The sequence below is a fragment of the Salmo salar genome, chromosome ssa04 (assembly GCF_905237065.1).
Source record: "Salmo salar chromosome ssa04, Ssal_v3.1, whole genome shotgun sequence".
NCBI lineage: Eukaryota > Metazoa > Chordata > Actinopteri > Salmoniformes > Salmonidae > Salmo > Salmo salar.
The window spans coordinates 51,593,856-51,619,539 of record NC_059445.1 but is presented as its reverse complement, the minus strand read 5'-3'; the positions used below and the strand labels follow the sequence as shown (position 1 = coordinate 51,619,539).

The 25,684-nt window shown below is 43.4% G+C and overlaps 2 protein-coding genes across 3 annotated transcripts in view; both read left to right on the top strand.

Annotated features, from left to right (window-relative positions):
- The first annotated feature begins 593 nt into the window (after positions 1 to 593).
- Positions 594 to 7,630, top strand: slc6a7 (solute carrier family 6 member 7). Its single transcript, NM_001173857.1, has 14 exons — positions 594 to 777; positions 2,294 to 2,522; positions 3,083 to 3,214; positions 3,366 to 3,573; positions 3,937 to 4,075; positions 4,217 to 4,351; positions 4,517 to 4,620; positions 4,709 to 4,833; positions 5,095 to 5,207; positions 5,304 to 5,441; positions 5,502 to 5,601; positions 5,775 to 5,893; positions 6,415 to 6,588; positions 6,851 to 7,630. The coding sequence occupies exons 1-14, from the start codon at positions 709 to 711 to the stop codon at positions 7,043 to 7,045; spliced, it is 1,980 nt and encodes a 659-aa protein (NP_001167328.1). The 5' UTR covers positions 594 to 708; the 3' UTR covers positions 7,046 to 7,630.
- Positions 7,631 to 8,258: 628 nt separating this feature from the next.
- The window catches only part of rb1 (retinoblastoma 1), a 37,168-nt gene continuing 19,742 nt past the window's right edge, over positions 8,259 to 25,684 (top strand). The window contains exons 1-17 of one of the 2 annotated variants that reach the window (XM_014196605.2): positions 8,259 to 8,564; positions 9,712 to 9,832; positions 10,038 to 10,141; positions 12,126 to 12,251; positions 12,508 to 12,546; positions 12,738 to 12,787; positions 13,045 to 13,155; positions 13,395 to 13,540; positions 16,555 to 16,632; positions 17,341 to 17,450; positions 17,563 to 17,637; positions 18,875 to 18,962; positions 19,097 to 19,213; positions 19,509 to 19,565; positions 19,658 to 19,689; positions 19,848 to 19,924; positions 20,207 to 20,424. In XM_014196605.2, the coding sequence (XP_014052080.1) occupies positions 8,458 to 8,564; positions 9,712 to 9,832; positions 10,038 to 10,141; positions 12,126 to 12,251; positions 12,508 to 12,546; positions 12,738 to 12,787; positions 13,045 to 13,155; positions 13,395 to 13,540; positions 16,555 to 16,632; positions 17,341 to 17,450; positions 17,563 to 17,637; positions 18,875 to 18,962; positions 19,097 to 19,213; positions 19,509 to 19,565; positions 19,658 to 19,689; positions 19,848 to 19,924; positions 20,207 to 20,424 (1,656 nt within the window). In that variant the 5' untranslated portion in view covers positions 8,259 to 8,457. 2 annotated transcript variants of the gene reach the window in all.

The following is a 25,684-nucleotide window of genomic DNA, read 5'->3' as shown; positions in this document are numbered from 1 at the left end:
GTAGGCAAAAACATTTGTGAAGGGGTGCAGTTGTAGAAAGGGTGTGGTTTACCAACTGTAAAGGTGTTTTAAAAAGAGGGCGTGTTTTCCCCCCTTTGTTCAATGGGCGGATTCGATTATGCTGAACTGCGGGGCCGATGACGTGACCGGGCAAAAGCAGTGAGACAGGAGCGCCCTTCTCAAATGAACAGTAATCTGCGCAGCTCTATCATGTTGTCAACAAGGCAGTATGGTGCATCATCCAGAAACATACATCTCTTTTCCATAAAATATATGTTTGAATTTTCAAACAAATTTTAACTGGGAAGGCGGATAAAGCGTTTTTATCAAAAGCAATCACTTTTACATGTGAAAATACAGAATCCTACTCGTTACTCCACGTGCTTAATTATGTCACTTTTGTTTTGGGCCAATTTCGCTGTGGGCTTTGAACGGGCTCACACCCGGGAGGCAGCTCGGTTCCAAAACGAATGCAATCAAGCTTCACCCGGTGTAAAACACGACTAACGGGCGCCCGAGCCAGATTAATCGAATCCCCTCAGTGACTGCACCTGCGCTCTACTGTAATTTCCCGGTCATTACCAAAAGTGCCGATTTCAATCATCACTGACGAACATTTCCGTCAAAGCACGAATATATTACCATTAACTTTAATCTGAACAATGTATCGAACATCCAAAGAAACCAAGTGAATCTCTCCCCGGGAAAATGCCGAGCGAGCAGACAAAAACGGCACCTGGGAACATTACAGAGAAAAAATCAACACATCAACAAGAGGTAAGCAAGAAAACAACCTGTTGTTAGTTAATATGAACTTTTTAAACGTCGTTAAAAGGTCTAATTTCACCTCTTTGTGAATATTGGATTGTTTTGGAATTTATGGAAAACGAATGGAACCATCGTTCTTTGTATTTGTAGTTCTATAAAGTAACCTAACCCGTCTGTCCTCATTCCTCTGACATCCGATGTAGTGGAAAGTGCAACACCCTACTAGCCTATAGGTCACCATTGTCACCTCAGTAAAATTCGTTTTGTACTGGATATTCGGTTTTCTCTCCTTGATAACTATTGAACCAAGCATACCATGACTATGAAGATGGTGTATTCGAATAATGAAATTGATCAATTCTGAATCGGAACAAGATGGACAAAGATTCACAGCTATTTTTGTTCAAATTAGATTTTCTTTTTGGGGGGAGGATTTCAATCTTTAATAGCTCTTACACAAAACGTGCCATGACTATGAAAATGATATATTCTGAATCGGGGGAGGATGGATTATAAATCCATGGCTTTTGGTTTTTGGAAATTCTGATTTTGTTTTTGGACGGGAGGGGGGTTCAATCTTCAATAGCTCTTACACAAAGTGTGCCATGACAATGACAATTCTGTATATAATTGTCATTGTCATGGCACGTTTTTAAAGCTGTGGGTTTTGTCCAGCCTTCCCTGATTCAGAATATACCATCTTCATAGTCATGGCATGCTGTGTTCAAATATCCAATATAAAACTACGTTGGGTATAAACCTCTCAATGTTTATTTCAAAGACATAATCAAAGTTTTAAGACTATCAACATTTCAGTTGATACAGACTTAACATCAATCCATCCCATTGTTCTCATTTCATTGTTTGTTTTGCATAACCTATTGTAGCCCATTGTATAACAACTACCTGTATAACAACTACTCTTTCTACCCCTTTTATGACTTACAATGTGTCATGATGATGATGATGATGAGGCAGGCGGATGGTAGTGGCCTAAATCAAATGAATGGCAGTTCTCAAAACTGAACTGACATTTTCACCTGACCTCCGTCCTCTTGGTCTCCTTAGTTCTTCTCTTTTCTGTCTGTTTAGCCGACTGGTCCACTGACAACGCACACAAATAGAGGCAATAGTTCCTATTTTGTTGTGAGTTAAATTGTTTGCCTTGCAGGGGAGGAAGGAGAATGAGTGCTTGCACCAATTGCACTGGATGGCACAACAGTGACACAGCTCTAGAGGTCACACGCAATGGTTTACAAAGACTGCATGACAATGTCATATTTCCTGATGTGTGAACCACACCCATATCTATCAACCTGGACTCCATAGCTATGCCTACCATTGTCACTGACTGTGTTCACCTTAAACAATGTGCAGTCCCAGTGTCTCATACAAGTTAAAATAAAGGGGAGTACTTCACTTGTGACATGGAATCCAACTTTTCAACATTAAGTCATGACATCGTTATAGGTTATTCTGATAGAGGATCTGTCTGACAGTTTTGAATGTGTTATATCTGTTCTAGAGTCCAGCACAGCTGAATGGGTTTAATTTAGCTCATGATGTCACCAATCCCTCATCCCAGCCACAGTTTGATTCCCGCCCCCCATCCCCTGCACCCCCACCAGACCCACGTATTCTCCCAAGAGAGCAGTGGGGTGGGAAGTATGAGTTTCTGCTGTCCTGTATCGGCTACTGTGTGGGACTGGGGAATGTGTGGAGGTTTCCCTACCTCTGCTACCGCAATGGAGGAGGTAAGTAACCCACAGCCAAGCTGGCTTTTAGCCCTCATACACTTCACACTGCCCCTCAAACTCTAAGTATGAATGAAGCTGTATTACTGCATTGAAATGGATGTGTATTATGTTACCGTGGCCTTCAGGTCTGCACTGTCCTCTCCCCTCTGTGGGTTGTGCTGCAGAGTTCATCTGAGAGCTGAAACCAAAGCCACGCAATCACAGGCAGCCAGTGGTGCTAGAAAGCCAACACACACCTGTGCACAGAAAAACACACCTTAAGACAGTCTACTGAATGGTTCATTCAAAACTATAGTACACAAACTTCAGCTCCCCATGTGAAGCTAGCACATGCTGAGACTTCAATAGTTGAGGGATAGAAAAACCCTCTGCTGGCTGGCAGCTTTCCAGATGTAGTAAGTGATTATATAGCCATAGCGCTGTTTGTAGGACATACCCTTACATGCCATGTATCCGTGTAGCTAGCAGCTCAGTGTTATAACAATCAAATTAATGAGGGATGTCGCCTCTTGTATTATCCCGTTTCCTGTTTGACCTGTGGCCTCCTCTGTCCCCAGGTGTGTTCCTCATCCCCTACTTCATCATGCTCTTCTTCACCGGTGTCCCCCTCTTTCTCATGGAGCTAAGTCTAGGCCAGTATGGAGCTGCTGGACCAATCACAGTGTGGAAGTGCTGCCCCCTCCTTAAAGGTAAACCCCCATGACCCCCATGCCTCCATTGTCCTCCCAACACTCCATAATTGTCCACCAACACTGATTGAGGCTAGTCTTATGTTCTCCAACATCAAAAGCTCCCTCATCTGGACTACACACATCAATCTGCCTGTGTGTCTCTTTATAGGCATTGGCATTGGGATGCTTTGTGTGTCTATGCTGGTGTGCCTCTACTACAACGTGATCTTAGCCTGGACCTTCTACTACCTGGGCAGCTCTTTCCAGAGCCCCCTGCCCTGGTCCTGTGATGCCCCAGCCAATGCTTACCTCTGTGGAAACGCCACTGTGAACAGCTCCTCTGGCAGAGCCCTCAGCCCCTCAGAGGTCTTCTGGAAGTAAGGGCTCTTCCACCACTGTAGAGTGTTTTTCACTAAAAATGATTGAATGTCCTTTGCATGATTGAATTCAGATTAGGATTGGTTTATCATGGGGGAATTAGCGTCATGCTGGCCCTCAACTGTATTGAAATATTGACGACCATGAAATGCCTGAAATGTTGTCCTTCAAAAAGTCTGTGCTGGGTTTACACTGTGCTGTATGTGTTCATGTCCTTAAGGAGATGAGCTGACTTCACTATATGATGTAACATCTATCTCCTGTTCATAATGTCTCTGTTTGCTGGGTCTATCCAACTAGTTTTGGCTAGAGGTCTGAATACTCTGTGTGAGTGTGTGTTTGCTCGGTGTGTTGTGTTCCAGTGAGCGTGTTCTGGGTGTGGTGAACAGTAAGGGCCTCCATGACCCTGGTCCTGTCAGGTGGCCCCTGGCTCTCTGCCTCCTGGCTGCCTGGGTCATCATCTTCTTTTGCATGCTCAAGGGCATCCGCAGCTCTGGCAAGGTGATATAACACACACGTCATCAGAATACACACACACCTTTAAACACAGACATACTCATGTTACGCAAACATGCCCTCAAAACACACATCCTTGCGCTTGGTGTTGCTATGTACTTAAGAGCTGTTACTCTAACTTTGTAGGTGGTTTATGTGACTGCGACGTTCCCGTACTTCGTGCTGATTGTTTTGATCATAAGGGGTGCTACACTGGAGGGGTCACTTCAGGGTGTGGCCTTCTACCTCACCCCTGACTGGGGCCGGCTGGCCAGTGCACAGGTAAACTACATCCCCTAGTGGAGACAGGCTGGTAGAATCTCTAGAGTAAAGTCAAGTTAGTTTGTTTTTGTGTGTATGTGTCTACCTGTAATGATGAGTGTCAAGGCCCTTGGTGCTGGCCAACAAAGTAGACAGCATGTCTTAACTGTCCCGTTCACCTTGTAGGTGTGGAACGATGCTGCCTCACAGGTCTTCTACTCGTTGGGGATTGGTGTTGGGGGGCTGCTCTCCATGGCCTCCTACAATAAGTTTGACAACAATGTCATCAGGTCAGTTGTACTGTACTCTACTACTGTTCTCTCTGAGGCTACAGGCATGCTGGGAAATGGAGTCTATTGAACATTGTGTTGCTTTCAGGGACTGTCTGGTCATCACCATAGGGAACTGCAGCACCAGCTTCTTTGCGGGCTTCGCCATATTCTCAATCCTGGGTCACATGGCTTGGAGGAAGGGAGTGCCTGTTGGCGAGGTGGCAGATACAGGTAGCACTCGATGAGCCAGTCTCTCCTCTTGTATTAACAATCAATCAATCAAATGTATTTTTAAAGCCGTTTTTACATCAGCCGATGTCATAAAGTGCTATACAGAAGCCCAGCATTGAACCCCAAACAGCAAGCAATGCAGATGTCGAAGCACATTTCTGTTACGGTTATGACATGGTCATCACAATATATCCAGTTATTATCATGGCACTAAAAAGCTATTTCATGGCAAAAATAAGCTCATTATTGTTCTTACTCCAGGTCCTGGTTTGGCGTTTGTGGCGTACCCAGAAGCCCTTGCTCTACTGCCAGGCTCGGTGTTCTGGTCCATCCTCTTCTTCCTCATGCTTTTCATGCTGGGGGTCGACACTTTGGTAAACCACAGCCTTGTTCTGTATTGAACCCCCAGCTCTTTGAACTAACCAAACATATACATCTAACATCTTTCTGGCCCTGTTTTCTCTCTGTAGTTTGGTAACATGGAGGGTATCACCACGGCCGTGCTGGATGAGTTCCCACAGCTCAGAGCTAACATGAAGCAGAAGTCTCTGTTCCTGGGACTGCTGTGTTTCGGCTTCTATCTAATGGGACTGCTGTTGATCACTGATGTGAGTTTGTGTGTGTGTGTGTGTGTGTGTGTGTGTGTACTGATATCTGTCTCTCCATAGGGAGGGATTTACTGGTTCACCCTCATCGACTCCTTCGCCACTAGCTTCGGCCTCATCATCATCACCCTCTTCATGTGCATTGGCATCTCCTTCTTCTATGGTACACATCACCATGCAACTCTAGCTCCATACCCTACATGCTACATTCCACATACTAACTAAACATACTAACCACTATTCAGACATGCCACACACTTACTGTATGTCAATAGTGTCTTCAGATACTTTGACTAATAAGCATGCATGTGTGTCTGCATTCTGTAACATTCACAGGAGTGAACCAGTTTTGCCAGGACATCATTGACATGATCTGTCTCTGTCCTCCCTGGTGCAGCAAAGTGCTGCTCTACTTCAAAGCATGCTGGGTATTCTGCACCCCATTTCTCCTACTGGTGAGTCAGACCCTCTACCTTTACATTATGTCTCTAAAAAAGCATCCCTCTGTCTAAAATCCACCCTTTGTTGCACCCTGACAGTGGTGAATAATTTAAAGAGACTGTCATTCTATCCCCTTTTCCCCCGGCTGTGTTCTCTATGGGTTTATTTTCAGTCACCTCTCATGTATGCACAGTATGTCTGATATGTGTATTTGAATAAAAGGTATGTAGTAGCTGTTGAATAGAAACATAAATGAGTGAACTAACCACGTGTACTGAGCCAGAAAGAGGGAATGGATAATACCATAGAGGCTCTGCCTGGATTATCATACAGACGTCTGTTTAAGAGTCTGGGCATGCTCAGCCGCACTCTGCTGCGTCTGTCTGGGTGTTGGTCTATCTCTCCAAAGCTACTGTGAGTTTTTGATCACTGCTTTGATTTCATGGTTGCTGTTAAACTTTCTTAGTGTAGATGCTTTTATTTCTGTTGCCTTTGTTTCACATGCCCCTCTGTTTCTGTGTCCCTGTCCATCCAGTTCATTCTGACCTATATCTTCATTGAGATGTACAACACCCCGCTGCAGTATGGTGCCTATGTGTATCCTCGCTGGGGCAAGGCACTGGGCGTGTGCATGGGCGCCACCTGCTGTCTGCAGATCCCCATCTGGGCCATCGTGGCCATCAGCAAGGAGTCTGGGACACTGAAAGCCGTCAGTACTGTCCGCCCCATTTCCCCCTGTCTGTCATTACACAAGCCATGTTACATGGCTATAGGAATTGCCCTAAGGGGACAAATAAAGCTGTATTGAAATGACTTGAATACTGAAGCCACACTAAGAACACATTAAACTCTTGATAGGTTAAAGGCTTCCAGTGTGCAAATAATTTAAGGGTTACATCAGTTATGAAAATAAACAGTCACATGCCATTCAGTTTAAAAATCTCTTTATTAATCTTTCTCTCTCCATTCAGCGTTTTAAGAAATCCATTCGACCTCTAAATTCCTGGAGGGGGAACAACTTGAACAACAGTGGAGGAGGAGAGGAACGAGTAGAGCCAGAGAGGATGGAGGCACCGTTCACAGTAAACCTAACAGACCGAGACACTGTCAACCTTACCGAGGTGGATTTCACAGCTATAGCCTGGGAAAATGGGACAGAGGCATGACCCTTCCTCACTGGTGGAGGTGAAGAGTATATCATCACCTGCAGAACTTTGTATGAAGAGACAAAGGAAGGATGTCACTGTCCAGGCATCATACCCTGCCAGCCAGAAGGATACCATTTTGCCATTTGCTATACTGACACTTTAAAGATACATTTTCTAAGTAGTCTTTGTTTTTAAAATTATTGGATTGTCCTTCAGGACAATGTGAATTGGTGGTTTTATTTATGCTTTAAAAATACCTTTTACATTGTCTATTTGCAATTTTGCTAGAGTGTGTATATAGCCTAAAGGCCATGGCTGCAGCATGTATACACAGAGACCACGGGTGTATTCACTAGGAACTAAACAGAATGAAACGGGGAGGGACCTACTGGAATTGCTCCAATAGAAACGACTTTTTACTGCAAAACATTTTAGTCTACGCTCTTATCCAGAGCGACTTACAGCTTTGCTCAAGGGTACATGAACAGATTTTTCACCAAGTCAGCTCAGGGATTCAAACCAGTGACCTTTCAGTTACTGGCCCAATGCTATTAACCGTTAGGCTACATTTTCCATTTGAAATAAATTGTTTCCGTTGCAAAACGTTTTGGTCTAATGATTACACCCTGTGTTTTTCTTCCTGAGAGGACAAATGTAGTGGTGCAGGGCTGTTTCAGTGTCCGCTAACAAAGAGACGTGCTATAGGACGAGAATCACTGTGTGTGGTCTTCATCTCATCTCCTTTCTGATCTGTAGCTCACCAGAGGACTAGCAGTGCAAAGGAATAAAACCTATATAATTTTAATATTAGGCTACTATACATCTGTTTTTGTCATGTTTTAGTGCTGATGGTGGGTATACACAGAGGGCAGATCTGTCTTGACTGTATAGCTAGGTGAAACTTTGACTACAGAGATCTATTTTTTTTATTTGAACCTTTATTTAACTATGCAAGTCAGATAAGAACATAGGACAAAACACACATCATGACAAGAGAGACACCCACTACATAAAGAGCATGGCAGCAGCACAACATGTTTGGGGTCTCTTAAACATAATTATTTTGTGTAGTTTTAACTAAGACATTTATTTTGCCCCAATACAAGGTAGCTCGTCCCTGGCACAATGTATAAATTGCTCTGGTGGTGGTACATTTGGCCTACACACAGATGGCGCCAAAGACGAATGTCAGATTGGCGCGGAGATGACGTCTGGCGGATGTCACGTATGCGACATTTTCCCGCGGTTTCTTTCTTCTGAGACTCGAAGACCTGAATCCGTAGTAGGATTTCAGGAAGCTGACAAGTAAAAACCGGGGTTTGTTCGGGACCAAATTGGGATATAAACGAAGTAAACTATTAAAAAGGCTATAAAATATAAAACGGATACATTTTAATAATTTAGGTTTAATAATCTGATAACCCACAAAGATGCCTCCCAAAAAACGCAACTCTGGAGCAGCACAGAACAAGGAAATGAAGCCCAACATAAAAAACGCCTCCCCGGACAAGGAGAATCCAGATTTATCAATTGAAAAGTAAGCAGCCCGTCCTTCCATCGTATTTAACAAGATAATTGTTAACATATAACGTACCCGGTTATGTTACTGACTACAATATAACGTTATTTTCTTTCCGTAAAACGATCGTTTGCTAACTTTGCTAGCTAACGTAACGTTACCAACAACATCCCCCCACGAAAACAAGTCAAGACGAACAGCTGGGAAAACATGCTAACTAGTTATCAATCAGTAGCTAGCTAGCTATTATTTGGGAATATGTGACATGCCCGTTGTCTTATTTGTTACAAGTTTACTTTTTAAGTTTAGTAACATCAAGCTGTTATTTCCCTGCTAGTTAGCCATTGTAGGTAGCTATATAGCTAGATTCGAAAACAAATGTGTTCAAGTAGCTAGCAAAGCATCTTGCCAAATGAGTTAACTAGCTACTTTAGCCATCTCACAACAGTCATCACTTTCACTAATGGGGACAGAACTTTCATAGAGCCCCTACTGAAATGACTCCAGTCCATTTGATCACAGTTCATAGATATTATTTCCCACTTCAGAAATCGTGTTTAACGTTAGTTAGTAAGAATGGACTCCGTAACATTTGGGTCTGAATTACAAGGCCTACCATTGAGTGTTAGAATGATGGTGTTAAAGCTAGAGTCCGTAGTTGAAACAATAACAAAGGGGAACCCCTTGCCTCTGTTTTGGTAAAAAGATGAGGGATGGGACAGAAAATATATTTGCTCTCATATTCATAAACAGCTATGGATGTAAGGACTGAACATCCATGATATCAATAGTATAGTTTTAAGCATGTTTCGAGGCTATATCGTTTGTTTACATTTACGTTATTTATAAACATTGGAGGAAAACAAGCTTATATTTGGGGTTCTGATGGAGTGCAACAATTGAACTAAGCACATGAGGCATGTATACGTTATATTCTTTAAGAATCAATGGGTATATATCATTCATTTATAAGTCCAAAAATGGATGTAGCAAGACAATGACAAAGCACACTAACTAATTCTACATCAAAAACTACATGTACTTATTGCCTCCCTCACAAATCATGACTGTCAAAAGTGATTTTGTTACTATTCTGAGTGCACCATGTCCAAACTAAGTATGGTTAATCTAAATGTCTGACTTTTTTCTTTTTTTGAATGGTCAGGCACCAAGAGAAGGATGCAGACTTTATGACTCTGTGTCAGAGTCTCCAGGTGACAGATGCGGTGTGTGATCGTGCTTGGACAATATGGAAGGCAGTTCAGGCCTCAGTGGACAAAGTTCTTGTACGTATCCACCCATTGTCTCCAAGTTACTAGTAGACTATACAATGTGTTTTATCAACTGATACCCTTTCTGTCTGCTCTGATGATGAAAAGATTATAGTGAATAAACAACTGAACCATAACTCTTTGTCTCTGAAATAAACTGTATTCAAGGCTATTCACACAGACTGACAATACATTGTTTTTCTTCTCTCTGTCGACACAGGACACTCAAAAAAGGCTTTGGGCTGCTTGTCTGTTTGTGGCTGTGATAGACTTGGAAGTTGCAAGTTTTACCTTTACTCAAATCCTGAAGGCAGTGGATCTGAAGTAAGTACTAGATTCAAGCGTTCCAGTAGGGACTTTGTCAGTTCCCAGATCAGTTGATGTTTTCCCCTGGCAACACTCTTTTGAGTCGCTTACTCACTGGCCGGGTTGGGTAGATTACTTTCTAAATGTAATCCTTTACATTTACTAGTTACCTGTCCAAAATTGTAATCAGTAACAACTTGGATTACTCAAACTCAGTAACAATCTGATTACTTTAAATTACTTTCAGATGACTTTCCCCTTAAGGGCATTAGAAGAAGACAAAAAATGAATATTACCAATTGAACGACATCTATTGCAGGATAAATCAATATTAAAGTTTACATAATGGCCATCATTGGATGTTCCATTTTAATTTATGGGTTGGTTATGTACATAGGCTTCTTCTAACTCATTGCTTTCTACTACAGATAATAATACAGTTAGGCTATATCTTTACATTATTAACCAAAATCTGTCCGATTTACAGTCATTACAATTCATTTAATACCCCTTGATCTTCAAGAATAGGAATTTGAAATATGGAATTATAAATTGTTTTACCTGAGCATAACCCAAAAACGAAGGACTTGTTAGCGTACTCTGTTCTTGATTTTGTTGTCATGAACGACTGATTGGACTCATTGCTTTGAGTTGAAAAATAAATTCTGCTTTCGGAATGGTACGCTTTGAGCACTACTGAAAAGTGCTATTTGCATGTGAAATATGTATGCCATATGCTGCATTAGCTATAGGTATATTGATTGTTTTTGTTGGTGACATTTTGATATTTAGATAATCAAAAGTGTGCGTTTGAGCATATGTCTGTTAGGCCTATGGACTTTTTTGTTGTTGCATAAATTAGATAATAAATAAAAGCCCCACTCGTGGTCTTCTTAAATGAAGCCAGTTTTTGACAGTATGGAGAACAAAAAGAGAACGTCCTCAAACTTTTATTCTATAGGCTGGGATCCGCACTATGCAGGTGGTACAAGAGTGCATTTTTCACTGGCTGTCCTGGTTGCAAAAACAAGGATTGCTAGGCAGCTTAAACTTCTTCAATTATTATTGGGTTAAAATACACGTACATTTGTGAACAGCCATCCATAACTACAATCTGTAAGGCGCATATAGCTAAATGAGAGAACAGCAGTGTGATTCACATAAATGCGCTTTGTAGCTATATCAATAATGTAAATCTGTATTGCCCGAAGGCTTTACTGCTGTTGTCCTTACCTCAGAACCTTTATTGAAATTGGATAATCTTTCGATGCCGACAGCAGTTGCACCATTGAAAGACAGCTTGAACTTTAGCCTACAAAAGCCTATTCCTGCTCGTTTCCCACGAACCATGGAGTTGTTGATGCAGCCGCTCTTCTGTTTTTCTGCCTCTTTATGCTGCGTGCATTAGACAAACTGGCCGGATATTGACGATGTAGGCTAAATCAAGTATATCAAGCGTTAATTAAATGTTATGCTGCTGTGGCAGTATTGTGGATATTTAAACTAGTTAGCTAGCCACAGGGACTTGCCTGGTGACCGCATCTCTCAAGCCATGCATGTTTGGATACCGGGAGACAGACTGGAAAACGGGCATAACCGGGTGTGCGAGCTCCGTACAGGACAGATCAACCGATGGACAAGGTGGGGGATGGCGAACTTGACGACGTCATGATTACTTGCAGACAGTGGGCTACGACACCAACAATGACAAACCATTTATATAAACACATTTTGGGGGGGGGGGTGTATTGTACTACCACCCTAAAGGGAACTTTGGAGACTGGAAGGGCAAAGGGGCATGTGCTCTGCTCCGGTAGAGCCCTATCTGTGCACGTGCCTGCCTCTGTTTATAATAAGGAATGCATACATCAGCCCAAATCTCCCTATTGAAAGTTCAGGCCTTAACGCAAACATAACAGGTGTTCGGCCAAGTGAACACATTCCAATTCTTGTTTACAATGAGATGCAGTTCTAGCAGTTTCGTGTGTCCTCTTGTGTGCAGTGTGAAGCAGTTCCTGGGCCTGCTGAAGAAGATGGATGTGAACCTGGACACCATCAGCACCAAGGTGAACTCAGCAGTGACACGACTGGAGAAGAAGTATGACGTGTCCCGGGCACTCTACCAGAGGTTTGAGAAGTGCGTGGGTGTATCGTAACGTCATGTTTCCTAATGGCTAGTTTTGATGTCTAACTGTGCTGTACCTCTAGATGGCAGTGTAGTTTCTCTGGACCCTTTTGTCAGCTTTTATTGTTATCCAACTTTAGATTTTCACAAACATGCAAACTGCAGAGTACACAACCTGAATTTGAGCTGTTTAGTTATGTAATTATGTGCCCACATTGTATTTGAAGTGCAATATTTATCACCACGTATCTTGCTTCAGGACATGCAGCACAATCTATGCAGAGGACTCAGAAGCAAAGTAAGTGAATATAAAGTACAGAAATACCACTAATTTGAATGATAATCTCTGCCACAATGCTGATCATTGCCATCTTTTAAACCATGTCTTCACTCAGTCCCGTTTATCCAATAGTAAATGAGGGCCAATGTTGATATTGGGGAGTTTGCTCCAAACATGTAGTGTAATGTCAATAATGTTCTCTGTTCCAGGGGGAAAGAAATCCTGCGGAGCTGCTGGACAATGTTCCTTTTGGCTAAGGGTGGGTCAGCACTTGTTGATCACTAACGTTGTAAATGTTTTTTTTCCAAGGCGAAGAACAACATACACGTTTGTAGATGTAGGGCTCTGAGATGGTTTCCATATTCCACTTGTTATGTTTTCCCTCTCAATGTCTACTCAGAGTTCTGGCGAGATAAACAGCAGGTTTCTGTTCATCGGTCTGTTTCTCCCATGACGCTGTTAAGACTGTCCAATGTTATGATACTGCTCCTGATGTGCGTTGTCTACTGTCTGCAGGAAGGGCTCTGCAGATGGAGGATGACCTGGTCATATCCTTCCATCTGATGGTGTGTGTTCTGGAGTTCTTCATCAGGCGTTGCCCGCCCAGCCTTCTGCAACCACATTACCGTAAGACAGACTCCTTTCCCTCAACTACTGCAAGCCTCAGGCCCTCGGATAGACATGCTCTTACATTTGCATCGGTCAACTGCCCCTATGAATATATTATCACTCTCATTACTCAACAAAAAAAGTGAAAGTTACCTTTTTAACATAACACATGCGTTCAGTGTGTTATATTACCACAGGTCTGATACGTTCTGTAGATGAATGGTTATAAAATCAAACCTTTTAACCCCTGCCCTCAGAATCGGTCATCAGCACAGCCCAGAGCCCCCCAACAAGAACCTCCCGTCGCAATCAGAGCAAAGCCAAGCCCCGCCAAGCCCCGCCAGAGGTGGATGTGCAGCTCCTGGAGAGCCTCTGCAAAGAGAACGACTGCAGCGTGGAAGAGGTTCACACAACGTTTTGACTCCTTTACACTCATGGCTTGTCAGCTTGTTGTAGCTTTAGATCCCAGTCCCCCAGTCGTCAAAATTCACTACCCCTTTAGGGTTCTAAATAAAAAAAAATATTGGTAGCACTGGTGCTCCCAACTTCAAATATTTTTTACATTGCTTGAGAAACAACCTATATTGGGCCTATATGAATTCTAACTACTTTTAATGCACATGTTGTGCCCTAGACACTAATATGTAACATCAAATACATTCGTTTTTTAAAATAAAAGCTAAAATGTTGATATGAATACCTTTCATCGAAATTACAAAGTCATTTGTGGAATATTAGGTTTCTAAATTGTGTAAAAACACTTTTCCTATTGAGGTGCATTATGTTAAATTGTGCACAATCTCTTTAAAAACATCAAATTTGTGATGATGACATGCAAGAGATCTGTCATTTATTTATTGCTATGATCATTGATCTCCTGAAGAAGAAGCTATACCTTTCTTTCGGTGTCCCCAAATATTTTTATATACTGGTGAAGTTGCCAGGTTGTTAACTAGCTAGCCAATAAGGTAACATTGAAAAAAGTGTAAACGAATGGTTAGCGACGTTGACGCAAGGGTTTTAGAACTGCCCACAAAAGTAAAATGGTCCCGGCGATCTGCTATAGGAAGATACAAATGTTGGTATTATGGGTCAGATCATATGAACTTGTCGGGCTAGAAGCAAGCCGTTTTTGCTGTAGTAGTGGCGCAACTATGATGCTAACGAATCTGCCCTCGCTTGTTTCTCTTGGGCACTTGGAAACAACGGTACACCGACGCCTTTTATTACAACAGCTATTATCTGGGAGATTGTTATCACAGTGCTTCCAAAATAAAACTCCTGGTCGCACAGCAAAATATATGGTATTGGTCCTACTTTTGAGCCCTGCCTCGTTTGTATATTGTTGCATTTTATGTGTGTGTGTGACTGTCCTGGTCTAAGTGTATCAATATTTTGTTACTTGTGGACCCCAGGAAGAATAGCTGCTGCATCTGTAAAAGTTAATGGGGATCCAAATAAACAAACACCCAATCTACTTAAGGACAAAATTTCAAATAAACGTTTATTAGTCTCATACACAGTTTAGCAGATGTTATAGCTGGTGCAGCGAAATGCTTGTTACTAACAGTGCAGTCAAACAAGTAATAAAATAGTAATAATAATCAAAAGTAGAAACAAGAAATCACGAATGTCAGCGTGAATTTAGTTAACCCAAACAAAACTGTATCAGTAATCCAAATGTAATCTATGCTTATATACACCAGAAAGATATACTAAGAATGATATGTACAGTAGTAGATGTATTAGAGTGAGCTATGTGAAGAATACAGTGACTTCGGAATATATTCAGACCCCTTCACTTTTTATACATTTTGTTACGTTACAGCCTTATTCTAAAATGAGGGAAATTGATTTAATCCAATCTACAGACAATGCCCCATAATGACAAAGCAAAAACAGCTTTTTAGAAATCTTTGGAAATTTCCAACAAAACAGAAATACCTTATTTACATGAGTATTCCATGTTTCCATTGATCATCCTTGGGATGTTTCTACAACTTGATTGGACATGGTTTGGAAAGGCACACACCTGTCTATATAAGGTCCCACAGTTGACAGTGGATGTCAGAGCAAAAACCAAGCCATGAGGTCGACGGAGTTGTCCATAGAGCTCCGAGACAGGATTGTGTCGAGGCACAGATCTTGGGAAGGATACCAAAATATTTCTGCAGCATTGAAGTTCCCCAAGAACACAGTGGGCTCCAACATTCTTAAATGTAAGAAGTTTGGAACCACCAAGACTCTTCCTAGAGGCTGGCCAAACTGAGCAATCTGGAGAGAAGGTCCTTGGTTAGGGAGGTGACCAAGAATCCGATGGTCACTCTGACAGAGTTCCTCTGGAGATGGGAGAACCTTCCAGAAGGACAACCATCTCTGCAGCACTCCACCAATCAGGCCTTTATGGTAGTGGCCAGGCGGAAGCCACTCCTCAGTAAAAGGCATATGACAGCCCGCTTGGAGTTTGCCTAAAGGACTCTGACCATGAGGAACACGATTCTCTGGTCATGAAACCAAGATTGAACTCTTTGGCCTGAATGCCATGCGTCACGTCTTGATGAAACTTACCACCATCCCTACGGTGATGCATGGTGGTGGCAGCATCATGATGTGGGGATGTTTTTAAGCATCGGGGACTGGGAGACTAGTCAGGATTGAGGGAAAGATGAATGGCGCAATGTACAGAGATCCTTGACGAAAACCTGCTCCAGAGTGCTCAGGACCTCAGACTGGTGAAGGTTCATCTCCCAACAGGACAACGACCCTCAGCACACAGCCACGACAACGCAGGAGTGGCTTCAGGAACAAGTCTCTGAAAGTCCTTGAGTGGCCCAACCAGAGCCCAGACTTGAACCCTATTGAACATCCCTGGAGTGACCTGAAAATGGCTATGCAGTGACGCTCCCATCCAACCTGATACAGCTTGAGAGGATCTGCAGAGAAGAATGGGAGAACTCCCCAAATACAGGTGTGCCAAGCTTGTAGCGTCATACCCAAGAAGACTCAAGGCTGTAATCGCTGCCACAGGTGCTTCAGTAAAGTACTGAGTAAAGGGTCTGACTACTTATGTAAATGTGATATTTCTGTTTTTTGGGAACATTGTCTTTATTGGGTATTGTGTGTTGATGAGGGGGGAAAAACAATTTAATCAATTTTAGAATAAGGCTGTAACTTAACAAAATGTAGAGAAAGTGAAAGGGTCTGAATACTTTCCGTACACAGTGTATAAAATGGCTTAATGTCTCTATACTTGGGACAGCCGCGTTGGCTGTTAGTGTGTGTATGTGAGTATGATGTTATTTTTGTTACACAGAATGGATGTGGTTCAGCCTGTTCATTTACATGGCTGTGAAGTCTGTGTTTGTTTGGGTGTCATCTCATTGGTTTCATTGGTTGTCTGTTGTATTTGTGTTCAAGGTGAAGAGCGTGTACCAGACCAGTTTCTCTGCTTTCCTGGACTCCATGAGCCTCTCTGGGACTCGGGACCTTCCTCAGGTAGGAACCACACACTACATTAAATGCTGGAGCTTATTGCTATCACCCAGGTTATATAGAAAATAAGTCCACTAACAATGGTGTCTGTTCAATAATCAGTGGCAATTTGCTAGTAGTAATATCTCTAGCAGCCCCACCATATTTCATAACTATATGACAGCCATTGGAAAACAGATCCGTGTTTTTCAGGCAGTGTGCGTGTCTGAAAGCTGTTCTGTCAGGATGTGTTTGTACTGCAATGTTTGGCAGCTGGATTTTCATTAGATGTGGTATCTCAGGACAGTATTTTACAGGGACACGTATGGAGAAGAAATAGGGGTTAATATTGACTTTGAATTGACAACGATTTGTTTTAATTCAGGACTATTTCCCCAGTAGCCAGGAAACGGTCACAATGATTGACAAAGATGGCGGTTTAGTAGGCTATTTATCCCATCTCTGCCAGGACAGTAGCTACATTGACGTGTGATGTTGGTTTGCCGAAACGACTCGATAACGAATGGTCTCCAGTCATGGGGTTTTATATGATTCATGGTGGCAGTCTGCCTAAGTCATCATGGTAGAGGTCTTTTCCACTCCCTCAACACAAAACCATACCTTTATACTAAAATGCTGCAGTTTCTGTGTAGTTGTGAAACTTACCTGGAATATCCATGATGTTATTGAATTCATGTCAGAGCCTGTCTTGACCTCCTGTTGACGTTTCAGGCGACTGACCTCAGCAAGCAGTATGAGGAGCTCTACTTCAAGAGTAGAGACTTTGACAGTAGGCTGTTCTTGGATAATGATGAGACCCTTCTCACTCCCAAAGTAGAACCGTAAGTAGAACCACAAGTAATGATGTTTACATAATTGTTGAAGTATTTTCTCTGACCAAGAAAGTCTCGCTATAACTAGTACTTTATAATGTCCCCTCACTTCTCCTCTCAGAATGCCGGTGGAAAGGACACCAAGGAAGAACCTGCCGGAAGATGTTGTTCTCATCCCCCCACAGACGCCTGTCAGGTGAGCCCACTTTGACCTCCACTGGCTAGAACAGCGTGTTCACCTGGACGAACAGATTTTGACTCCTATGATGTTTGAGAGTCCTGTCCAGGGGGGTGTACTTGCACATCAACCGCTTCACACTACAGAACAAGGAGCTCCTTGCCCTATGGGCTGTTCTGGCTCAGACAAGGCTTACCTACCTATGATGTTTGGTAGGTAGTTTTGCCTTCTCAAAGCCTTGTGTATTAAGCAGAAACTATTGATAGAAAAACCCTGGCGATATGAAATGGGTTCTTTATTACTTCCACCTCTTCTCTTTATAAATGGGATTACCTGTATGGGTGTGCGTTGAGTCTGTAAATCTATATGTATCAGTTCACGTGACCCTGAATACCACAAGGAGAGATCTGTTTTGACGTGGCTCTTGCGTTTTCACTTGTGGTTAGAGCGTTGTTACCGAAAGGATGCTGGTTCGAATCCCTGAGCCGACAAGGTGGGAAAAAAACAACACCGCTGTCAATCACTCTGAAGGATCAGGGGTTGAAAATCACACACAAATGACTCAGTTCATGGCTTTGGATTTTAGTCCTGTGTAGATATTTCACACTCCTTCTAACTTCAGGTTTTCAAAAATTAGTGTTAAATCTTGTGTCCCTAGAAAGGTATACAAGTCACACGCTGGCCACGTTGCAAAATAAATGTACAAGTTATTCAATCATTTCATCCAAACTTCTCGCACACGTCAACGAGCCTCTGCATAGCCAGACACTAAAATAGAACTTGTTGGCGATTGGAAAATGAACTGAGGTCCACACTCCAGTCCAGTTGGTAGTGGTAATGCACCTTCAAGTTGGTTGCCAACCGCCATAAAACTCCACAGAAGAAGACTGAAGGAGGCGAGATCACTAGAAACGAACTAGGTTTCCCCTTTTATCTGTGGATTAATTGTCGGAGTAGAGAACACACAATTGTGTGACTCAAAATGGGTCCAAATTCTACAACGATCCAAAGATCTTAATAACAACTCAATATTTACATTCCAGGACAACTTAGCTAGCAAGATAGTTGGTTTAGAGTTTGTTTTTATATTTCAACCAGTGTCCTGATCGCGTCTGTGGATCGACAAAATGAACATGCGCCCGTGGATGCACGCGTGTGCCCATTCTAATCAGCATGTCAGGTGATTAAACTCTTTCTGTCTCGTGGAGTCCTAACGTTATATTAATCATGTGTGTTTCACCCCATGTCTTTGCAGAGCTGCCATGAACTCCATCGCGCAGTTGAGGGTTGATCTCACCACCTCTGGCGACCAGCCCTCTGCCAACCTGGCAGTGTATTTCAAGGTACGTTTCACCACGCCTGTGTTTAAGGGTCAACCTCACCTGCCGTACCATTGAATCATATCGCTCAAGTCATTTTGGGGGCATGTTCCTGCCCTTTTAACGCTCTCCTCCTTCCCATCTTGTTGTTGTGACAGAACTGCACAGTGGACCCAACAGAGGAGGTGTTGCAGCGTGTGGAGAGTCTGGGTCTCCTGTTCAGCCAGAGGTTTGGTCAGGCTGTGGGACCACGCTGTGTGGGGCTGGGCAAACAGGTACCACCTGGCTTAAATCCAGCACACTATACAGAGGAATTGCACTACTTGAGACAAGGGGGGGTGGTATAAACTGTTGATACAGAGGGGTTTTTCCACTTTGAGACCTGACAGAAATAATAATCATGCCACCTTGTGAAACTGGTGTATAATGTTTGGTTGATACACCACACCCCATGATACAGTGCAGGCACATTACACTGTAGTCATAAACTCACCCCATGATACAGTGCAGGCAGACAACTATATGATACTGTGTAGTCATAAACTCATTCATGTCTCTTCTCTTCATCAGAGGTTCACCCTTGGCATCCGGTTGTATTACAGAGTCATGGAGTCCATGTTGAAATCGGTAAATGACCTGGTCTTATTCCTATTTCGGTTCTACCTCCATATTTTCTGAAATGTCTGACAAATTCTGAAAAATCTATTTTTCCCAAATAGGAAGAGAAAAGGCTGTCGGTGCAGAATTTCAGGTATGCAAGAGAACAAAATGTGCTCATCTCACCAGAATTAAAAGGATTTGCTCTTAAATTACTCTCAACAAGCAAACATTTGAATAATATAGCTGCAGAATTTATACCGCAGTGTACTGCCCATTTCCCTGACCTAAATCATGTGATTTCCATTCCAGTAAACTACTCAATGACTCCACATTCCACACCTCGCTCCTGGCCTGTGCTTTGGAGGTCGTCATGGCAACCTATGGTGGTGAGATTCTTCAGAAGCCACATTCACTCACTGCTAATGGATGCAGTCGTCTGGATGAATGTATAGATTATTCTACCAGCCTTTCATTTCCATATTCTCACTTCTCATAGGACACTCTAATAGTATTTAATAGAATTAGCAACATGCATATATGTTACAATGCTGTCTGTCATTAGTTGTAACTACTTCCCTTTTAATAACATTTCTAAACAGCATCATAATCAATATAACACAGATGAGCTATGAGTCATGATTTCACTGCCTCTGTTGTCCTCCAATCAGGGAGCACCTTCAAGAGCGCTGGCTACAGCAACGGTGGCGTTCCCGTGGAGACGGACCTGTGCTTCCCATGGATCCTGGACGTGTTCCAGCTGACAGCGTTTGACTTCTATAAGGTCATCGAAAGCTTCATCAAGGCTGAGCCCAGTCTGAGCAAAGACATGGTCAAGCACCTGGAGCGCTGCGAACACCTCATCATGGAGACCATTGCCTGGAGGGAGGTAGGTCACACACAGCAAGTCTTATCACCACATAGTTACATTATGACATAACTGCAGCACTCAAGGCCAGGTTGCATTCACTTTCTATCAGCAGTTTAACACCTCCAAGCCAGTACTACCAGAGCAGTGCTTGGTTTTGATGTCAGGGGGACTTGTTTCTGCATGTATAGATTATAGATCGTACTGTAATAGAATCGACAATCTCTCTGGGGGCAGCCCCAGCATTGGTCATCACTGGCAGCTGCCTGTGCTGCTGTTGGGCTCCCTATGCACCAGGCTGCAGGAGAAGTAGTAGATGAGTGGGTTGAGGCAGCGCTTGGCGCTGGCCAGGGACAACACCACTGGGTGCAGAGCATTGGTGGCCCAAGCCAGGACTCAGCTGGGCAGCAGGCCCACGTGGGTCAGGGTGTGGCCCAGCAGGTTGAAGTGGTAGGGGACGAAGCAGAGCAGGATGACCCCCAGCACCCAGTGGGTGAGGGTGCGCTGGCGGCTGCGGTGCTGCGAGCGGGAGCAGTGTCGAGGCTGGCGCAGCACGCTGAAGAGCAGGAAGACACCCTGCACCAGACACAGAGCCACGAGGATAAAGGAGCGCTGGCTTTGGGACGACGGGTCTAGAAGACGGGGCTGGTGGCGGTGGGCCGCACCAGATCCCTCCGCTCAGCAGCCGCTGCACGCAGCCTGCAAGGTGGTGTCATCAGAGGATGCACTACGGCAACATAACGGTCCACGGCAATGCAGACCAGGAAGAAGATCCCTCCATACACACTGATGTACTTGAGGGTGAAGGTCAGCTGACAGATCATCCCTCCAGGGATCCAGGAGGTGGGCAGAGCCTTGGATTGGGCCTGGGCCTTGTGGTGATGGTGGTAGTAGTAGATCCTCAGGGCCAGGGACACCATGAAGAACAGGTCTGCAGCAGATAGGTTGGCCATATAGACAGCGGTAAGGGTGCGGGGGGGAGAGCCACAACCTGCGCAGGGCCAGCCCGTTGGTGGCTATCCCCAGGAGAAAGATGATGCTGTAGGAGGTGAAATGGTAGCAGGTGTTGAAGGTACGGTTGGGGAGAGAGGGTGGGAGAGGTCCACCACGTCTGTCTGGTTTGTCAAATCCATGGATAGCTTTGGTCTTTCCAGTTGCGGCTCATTGCTTTGTCTCCCTCATGTCTGGGGAGAAAATGAAGGAAAATAGGGCAGAATACTGTACCAGCAGTTTAACATGTGACAGGTATACCATATATTTAATTAGATAGACTTTCGTCTTTTATGTCTGGTACTTTATGGTATTTAAATATTTGCACATCGGTGATTTTGAGAGCGGTGTGCTGGCACAGCTGTGCTGTGCTGAAAAGTCTACAGCTCACAAGCGCGCACACACACGGGCTATTTCAGGGTCATTTCCATCCCAGTAACTGTTCTCCCTACTAAAACACACTGTGCCTGTAAGGTGTGTAATTAACTTGAATGTCCTGTAGAAAATAATCATTCCTTTTGTTAATGGTTGATTTGCATTTTAATTTCCATGATAATCATCTGTATTGTAAAGGGATCACGTGTCTACCTGTAGGACTATCTGGAGTTTCTCAGTGATTTACTGGGAAAGAAGATGGCAGTGAAATTCCTCCTGTACTATTGTGTGTCTGTCAGAGATCCTGAAGCACATGCTCCAGGCAGAGAGAATCTTTAGAAATGCTGCTGTGGTTACTCCACGTTAACCTGGAGAACAACCCTTATCCTAAGTGTCTCTCCTTCCTAGTTCCTTGGAAAAGGAACTCTTACACAATCCTTACAACCTCTATAGACTACAACCTCTACAGCCTAATATTCTTAGCTGTGCAACATCTCAATAGTTTCCTCAGATGTTATTTATGTTTGTATATTGTAGTTATTATAAATCCCATGCAGGAAAACAATCTTGAATGACACTTCCAATTTTTTTGGAGGCTACAATAATTGTGTGTGTAAAGAGTCATCTTTGAGCAGATATTGGGGAAAGGAGCACATTTTACCGTATGTTTCAGAAAAATGGTGTTCCAAATTCTCTAACGCCATTAGACTGATGGTCAGTGGCGTATTGGTGTCCAGCCTCTGTCCTATAGTGAAATTATGCTTGGGGCAGCAATGCAAATAGTCTGGGTAGCCATTTGATTAGATGTTCAGGAGTCTTATGGCTTGGGGATAGAAGCTGTTTAGAAGCCTCTTGGACCTAGACTTGGCGCTCCGGTACCGCTTGCCGTGCGGTAGCAGAGAGAACAGTCTATGACTAGGGATTGCTGGAGTCTTTGACAATTTTTAGGGCCTTCCTCTGACACCGCCTGGTATAGAGGTCCTGGATGGCAGAAAGCTTGGCCCCAGTGATGTACTGGGCCGTTCGCACTACCCTCTGTAGTGCCTTGCAGTCGGAGGCCGAGCAGTTGCCATACCAGGCAGTGATGCAACCAGTCAGGATGCTCTCAATGGTGCAGCTGTAGAACCTTTTTGAGGATCTGAGGACCCATGCCAAATCTTTTCAGTCTCCTGAGGGGAATAGGTTGTGTCGTGCCCTCTTCACGACTGTCTTGGTGTGCTTGGACCAGAAGGATAGCACTGTGTGTCTGTCAGATAGGGCACTGGGGGTTAACAATCAATCAGGAAAGCAGGGACTGTTTGTTGCTCACACTGACTGCATGGTGCTCTTACAGCTGAGAGCAGTGTTGTAACCCTGGAACGGTCTCGAGACCACATCGAGTGTCTCGGTGTCAGATACGTTTTTACTCAGTCTTGACTCCGTCTCAGACAATGAGAACACGTAATTTCTTCCCGAGACCAGCGGAGTATAACTCATACAGTAATTATCAGCTACCATTCAGTCAGCGCATAAAACCATTTTGCCAGGCCAAATATATATCTTATCGCTTATTGAAACCTGGACCTCCTACTTAACTCATAACATTTACTGTTCTTTACTTTTTGTCAAAAAAATATCCTCAAACTTTGTCATGCTCGTCAGAATTTCCTTGGTTAGCTGGTAGAGAAGAGGTGGGGAAATGATTTGAAAGTTGCGCGCTCACTATTCGTAAGGGGAGACCGAGGGAAATGGTCAATCTATTATAGACATGTTTGTGCAGTGGTTAACTGTGGCTATTAGACCTTCAGTGGGGGGAACGTGTACCAAAATCGCAAAAAAGTACAGAAACATAGCATCACTTAATGTGCCCAACTGAATCAAACCTACCTGAGGCTGAGCCGAGCTTCGGGCTGCCACTCAGAGATGGCCCCCACATGCATAATGCTACCCACAACCACACTACTTACACAACCTATGGTAGCCTAAAGCCATCACTATCACGAAAAGCAACAACAGTGACATGTCAAAGGATGTGTGTGAAAGCGATTGTAATACCAGCGCACTCCATGTAGGAGAGTGCACTTTTTGTAGAAAGCCCTCAGTCACACACAGCATGATGTTAAAGGAAAAGCAGCTCATTCACTCAGACATAAAAAGCCAGTAGATCCTAATCATAAGAAACCAAAAACACAACCATCAGGCTATTACAACCATTGCAGCGAATACTTCCCATTGCAAAAATAAAATCACATTCAGCACACAAAGTAACCAGTGAACTAAAGTTTTAAATGCAGCGATGTTACACACAAATCATTTTCAAAGAGAGTTAACAGCAAGTGAGCAGCAATAAAAACACGGTTCCACTCACCAGGTGATTAAGTTATTCTTGTAAAGGGTGACGCTAACAAATTAGGAACAACATCCTCTTCGATAACACCTGCTGCAGCCGCTGCAAACTAGCCTACAACAAAAGCTAGCTAGCTAGACTGTGGGAGAACTACTGCTCGCTTTTGCCGGAGACCTGTTGGCCTTCAAGAAGGCAGAAGTTTCCTTATGTTTTTGTAAAAACTGTCCCACCCATTACAAGTCAATGTGATTGGTTGATTCCACTGTCACTCCAAAATTCTGCCCTAATACTGTTGAATGGCAGATGCCTTCTATCTAGCTTCTGATTGCCTAGCCAATGGCTGATTTAGCCCCCCAGAGACCACCGAAGAAAAATCCTTATTGGATCTTTTTTCTCTTCAGTGTTAATCCTTAATCCAACAACAAGATATTAAATCAGAACATCATTGAAAGTAATATAATTAGTATTTTATAAATCCTTAGCCGTTCTCTGAATGCATGTTTGGGTTAGTAATAATGTGTAGAGTGGTTCTATTTTTCCTCAGCAGCATTTTCTCACTATGAATGTCTAAAGAATCCATATGTTGTTCTGAAATATGAACACAGAAATACTGGACATTTTGAACTATTGTGGTGTAGATTTGACAACATTACAATCATGGTCTTGTATTGGACTCACAATTTTCTGGTCTTGACTTTGCCTCGGACCCCTTGTCCCCCTCTCGGTCTTGACTCGGACGCCCCCCTCCGGTCTTAGCCTTGATTTGGACTCAACACAACACTGGCTTTACTATAAGATATGTTGGTAAACGTACCATGCCAGTGTTGTGTTCGAGACCGATTTCAAGACCGGGAGGGGGACGAGGGGTCAGTAAAAACCGAGACCAGAAAAAATGTGAGTCCTATGCAAGACCATGATTGTAATTAGTTGTACATTTAGATTAGGAAATGCTTAGCCTAATGGTTGTGTTTGTATTCTTGTGATTGGGACCTAGTGGCAGAGTGAATGGACTGCTTATCCTTTAACATCATGCTGTGTGTGACTGCTGTCTTTCCATCAGCCCTATGCAGTGGTGCCTGGAGAAATGGGTATACAAACATTTCCCCCACAATTTCCCAAACAGCCTCCCCGGTGAAGGAAAGCACCCTGTGTGAAAAATCCTATATTTTTCACTTTTTTTTCTTCTCCAAAGTCCACAACAATGCTTAAACTACACCAGGATAACATTTTGGAGGTCTGGGAAGAGTTTATATTATTTTTGCCAAATCTGGTTGGGTGGGCCTGGCTCCCCAGTGGGTGGGCCCGTGCCCACCCATGCCTACGCTTCTGATGCAAACCAGGCATGGTGACTGAATTGGACATCACAAATAGCCTACTAACCAAGATTTAGGACTAAACTTTTTCAATACCTGGTTTGCATACCCATTTTTGCCTTAGTTTGCAATTACTGGTAAATATCGTACGTTGAAACGTCTTTCATAACTACCCCACTAGCTACCAATGTCATTCTTCTGTGAGCTGCTCCATGCCAAAACCAGTTGAGCGCTCTTGCTGCCTGCAGATGATATTCCGCAGAAACGAGGCCGTGTG